The 4,893-nt window shown below is 15.3% G+C and overlaps 3 protein-coding genes across 3 annotated transcripts; 1 reads left to right on the top strand and 2 right to left on the bottom strand.

Moving 5' to 3' along the window:
• Nucleotides 1-173: 173 nt before the first annotated feature.
• Nucleotides 174-822, top strand: PGAL8A_00193300 (AP-4 complex subunit sigma, putative; the record flags this gene model as incomplete). The annotated part of the gene is made up of 2 exons (XM_028670615.1): nucleotides 174-355; nucleotides 564-822. 2 exons carry the CDS (start codon nucleotides 174-176, stop codon nucleotides 820-822), a joined length of 441 nt encoding a protein of 146 aa, XP_028527350.1.
• Nucleotides 823-1,517: 695 nt separating this feature from the next.
• PGAL8A_00193200 (conserved Plasmodium protein, unknown function) lies at nucleotides 1,518-2,621 on the bottom strand (the record flags this gene model as incomplete). Its single annotated transcript, XM_028670614.1, has 1 exon — nucleotides 1,518-2,621. The coding sequence occupies one exon, from the start codon at nucleotides 2,619-2,621 to the stop codon at nucleotides 1,518-1,520; it is 1,104 nt and encodes a 367-aa protein (XP_028527349.1).
• Nucleotides 2,622-3,636: 1,015 nt separating this feature from the next.
• PGAL8A_00193100 (conserved Plasmodium protein, unknown function) lies at nucleotides 3,637-4,762 on the bottom strand (the record flags this gene model as incomplete). Its single annotated transcript, XM_028670613.1, has 4 exons — nucleotides 3,637-3,885; nucleotides 4,009-4,214; nucleotides 4,374-4,496; nucleotides 4,594-4,762. The coding sequence occupies 4 exons, from the start codon at nucleotides 4,760-4,762 to the stop codon at nucleotides 3,637-3,639; spliced, it is 747 nt and encodes a 248-aa protein (XP_028527348.1).
• Between the last annotated feature and the right edge of the window lie 131 nt (nucleotides 4,763-4,893).

The following is a 4,893-nucleotide window of genomic DNA, read 5'->3' as shown; positions in this document are numbered from 1 at the left end:
AAAAAAAAAAAAAAAAAAAAAAAAAAAAAAAGATTTCAATTAATATATATTATTATTTTATGTTATTTTTTTTTATAATATTTTAATATACAATTTTATTTTGTTTTTAAATTATTTTTATCTTTAATATTTTTATATAAATGATATAAAAAAAAAAGAAAAAAAGAGAAAAAATGATTGAATTTCTATTAATGGTAAATAAGCAAGGGCAAACAAGATTAAGTCAGTATTACAATAATTTAAGTATTGAAGAAAAAACAATATTGGAAGGAGAATTAATTAGAAAATGTTTATCAAGAGTTGATTATCAATGTTCATTTTTACAATATAGAGAATATAAAATTATATATAGAAGGTTAAATTATAATTTTTTTTTTTTACTTTTTTATATCTTTTTAAATGAAAATTATATAGATAAAAAAAAAAAAAAAAAATTATTACACCAATATATTTTTTTATATTACTAAATCATTAAAATATATACTTTTAAAAAAACAAAATATTTAATATATATATATATATATCCTTATTTTTTGTTATTTTTTATTTTTTTTTTCATTTAGATATGCTAGTTTATATTTAATTGTTGGTGTTACAAATAAAGATGTTAATGAATTTGCTATCCTTGAGATGATTCATAATATAATAGAAATTCTCGATAAATATTATGAAAATGTATGTGAATTAGATATTATGTTCAATATAGATAAAACCCATTTTATAATTGATGAAATTATATGCAATGGTGAAATTTGCGATATGAACAAAACAAATGTACTTAGGCCGATTCTTTTGATGGACAAATTTTCATTAAAAATGTGACATTAATTTTGAAATTAAGAAAAAAAGAATCAAAAAAAAACTAGAAGTAAAATGTAGCAAAAAAAAAAAAAAAAATAAATAATAATAAAATGGAATAAAAAAACATTCAAAAATAAATAATAATATATAAAAACAATAGAAAAAATTAAATAACAATCATAAAATTTTTGAACTACACTCATTATGATTATTATATTTTTTAGAATTAAAAAAAAAATATATAAGACAGTGGTAATTATAGATAGGTTTGAATAATATTAATAATAAATGCTATATTTAGGAAAAATATATATACATATATATAATAATAATGACTAGTTTTTAATAAAAAAAAAAAATTATCAAATAAAGTAAACATAACCTTTATAAGTTAAAGAAAAACATAGGTAAAGTAAAAGGGATACTATATTTACAATGAATTTTTATTTTATCAATTATATAAATAATAAAAGTTCAAATAATATAAAAAAGAAGTTTAATGAAATATCTTTATATATTTACATATATAAATAATTAAAAACAAATATTTTCAAATAAATATTATTTTTGATTTTTGTAAGAAAAAATATATTTGTTAAAAAAAAAAAAAAAAAAAAAAAAAGTTAATTTCCAACGTAATTAAAGGTAGGGCAACTGATATTTGAAGATTCATTAACATAAACTTTTGAAAAAAAAAAAAAAAAATGTAAATTATATTATGATATATAATTTTCTACAAAATTACAAAGTATCCCATTCTGACAATACAAGCAAGAATACATGTGAAATTTTAGTAAAATAGCTTTTTTTTTTGCAGTTTTTTCATCTCCATATTTATATATTGGAAAAAAATATTTATGAGTTTTATTTAATTTATCTTTAAATTTGCAAATATATTTATTATTCTTAATTTCTATTCCATTTATTTCAAAAGTATTAAATATATCCTTTTGATTTTTGTTTTTATTTTCATTATTTTTAATTCTACAACCATTTATATTTTCTTCACTTATATTTTTAGTATTTTTATTATAACTTACTTTAATTTTTTTTTTTTTTTTATTCTCACTTGTATATATTTCATATTCTTTATCACTTATTACTTCGATTATTTCTTTTTCTTTTTTTTTTTTTTTTGTATATTGACTTAATTTTTTCTTTATATCAGATAACTTTACAAAAACATTTTTACCACAAACATTTTTGCTTTGTTTTTCTTTTTCTCTCACCCTTTCCCTTTTTTCTTCTTTTTCTTTTTCTTTTTCTTTTTCTTTCTCCTTTTTTTTAGAAGTATTATAAAAGTTTTTTTCACAAGATAATTTAATATTTCTAGTATTACTATTACTATCTTTCATAATTTTCTTTTTATTAATTTTAGAATTTTTATTAATTTGTTTTTTCTTATTAATATTATTTTTTTTATCTGTGTTTACATTATTTTCATTTTTTCTATTTTCTTTTCTTTCATTCTTACTTTTATTACTGTAATTTTCTTTTTTTTTTTTTATGTTTTCATTATTACCTTTTATATTTTTACTATTTTCTTCTTTAGTACGTTTTTTATTACTTTTTTTAATTACTCTAGTATTTTTGTATGTCCTTAAATCCTTACCATTTTTTTTTTCACTACATCTATTTCTCAAAATAGTATTCTTTTTTTCTTTATCCTTTATGTTGTTCACATATAAGTTAACTTTAATATCATTTCTTATTATATTATCATCTAAATCATTTTTATGTTCACATTTTTTTTCTCTTAATCTTTTTGAATTTATTTTAATTGTATCTATATTATTTTCAATTGTTCCATTATCATTCATTTTATCATATCTTGTTTTGTTCTATTATCATTTAAAAAAATATAATTCACTTCGTCTACTATATAGATATCACAAATTTTAATCTTATTTGTTTTTTTTTTTTTAAAATTATAAAAATTTAACTATTAGAATGTATATGAATTATTTTTAATTTTGTTTCATTTTTTTATTAATGCATGTTAAAATTTGTTATATTATTTTATCTTAAGATTATATTTCTAATGAAGAAATAATAAATACATAAAATGGTATATTCTTTATTTAATTATTTTCGTGTATAATTTATTTTTTTTTTTTTTTTATTGTATTTTATTTTTACTAAAAGAAAAAATTTTATAAATTTTTTAATGTCTCTATTTCTTCAAAAGAAATTTTCTATTAAAAAAAAAAAAAAAAAGAGATCTATCGAACAATACGAAATCATTTGTTAATTATATTTATGCACAAAAATATAAATTTATAGACCACATTTTAATAATTTATAATCAATATTAATTGGAGAATACAAAATATTAACTATATATTAAATGTGGCAAAACATTTTTTAAAAATACTAATAAAAAATTAAAAAAAATTTTTTTTTTTTTATTTTTATAGAGATCGAAAAAAAAAATATTTTTAAGTATCAAAAAAAAAAAAAATAAAATAATATTGTATTTTTTTTTAAATTTTAAAATATATTTTTAGATTCGATTACTGTTTATGTATTACTTTTGTTATATATTTTAATAAAATATTATAATATATTTTTAATTTTTTTGAGATATTTATTTGATACATTTTTTATTGTACTAAGGATTTTTCAAATTTTTATTTCATATATTTATTTTTATATTCAAATTAAGTTTTTACAAATACAACTGATTATTACCAATAAATTACACTTTAAAAAATCATGTATATAAAAAAGAAAAATTGAGAGTTTTTTTTTTGTGAAATTTTTCAAATATTATAAATAAAAAAAGATAAATTTTGAGAACAAAAGAAAAATATATATATATAAAAATAGAATATATTAATTTTTTTTTTTTTCAAAAATGTATATACATTTTTTAGGTGAATCATTAGAACAATTATCCCTGAATATTTTACTATTCTTTTCATCATAAATATAACTATAATTATTTGAAAATATTTCTAATATTTCATCTTCTTTTTTTTCATTTATAGTTCCTATATTAAAATTGTTAGGTGTATCCCAAGATAAAATTACTCCTTTGCTATTTATTCTGTCTATATTTTTTATAAAAATTTCTTCTTTTTTCTATAAAAAAAAAAATCATTAAATAATAATATATGTCAGTATATTTTATTTATTTATATATATATATATATATATGTAAAATATATTTCATTATTTTTTTCTTTTATCTCTTCAATTTTAAACCTTTGGTATATATTCTCCAACGTTTAAACATAAGGCATAATCAAATTTAAAAAAACTTCGTATACCATTTCCTCCTTTTTTTATAATTTCATTTTTTTCTAAAAGTTTATCTTTTTTTACATTTTCCTTTTTTATTGAATTATTTATTTTATTCATTAAGTCAGATATAAAATATTCACTAGTAGCATCAAGAATATATAAATTTTCTATAAAAGAAAAAAGAAAAATATCAATTATTATTTATTATAAATATTTATAGTAGATAAGTTGAAATGCATAAAGTCCTTTTGTTTCTTAAAAAAAAAAATAAAATAAAATTTTTTAAAAAAAATAAATATATAAACATATAAGTAAAAAAAAATTACCATTTTTTAAAGAATTAAGAAGTTTAAAGTTTCCATCAATACCAACCGACTTTATTTTATGAAAATTTAATTCATTTACATAATCACCATACCCACAACCAATATCTACAACGCTCTTTACATCTAAAAAAAAAAAAAAAATATATATATATACACAGATGTCGTTAATATATAAATAAAAATAGTGATATTATAACGATTATCTATTGAATTTTATTACTTTTTTCCTTTAAGTATTTTATAATTAAATTAGATAAAATATAATTAAAAGAATAATTTAAATTGGTTAACCAATAACCATTTTCATGAATTCCCCACTTAAAAGTAAAACCTAAAAATCTTAATGTATCACTTAAAACTTTATGTTCATATTTTTTTAAATAATTCATAATTTGAGAAAAAAAAAAAAAAAATAATTTCCTTTTAAAAAGATATTTTTTTGTAGAAATAAAAAAAATTTTTTAAAATAATAAAATTCTAAGACAAAACAAAAAAAAAAAAAAAAAAAAAAAAAAAAAAT

This window comes from Plasmodium gallinaceum (assembly GCF_900005855.1).
Source record: "Plasmodium gallinaceum strain 8A genome assembly, contig: PGAL8A_v1_74, whole genome shotgun sequence".
Lineage (NCBI taxonomy): Eukaryota > Apicomplexa > Aconoidasida > Haemosporida > Plasmodiidae > Plasmodium > Plasmodium gallinaceum.
The sequence above is the reverse complement of the archived record's forward strand: the minus strand, read 5'-3'. Positions and strand labels throughout refer to the sequence as shown.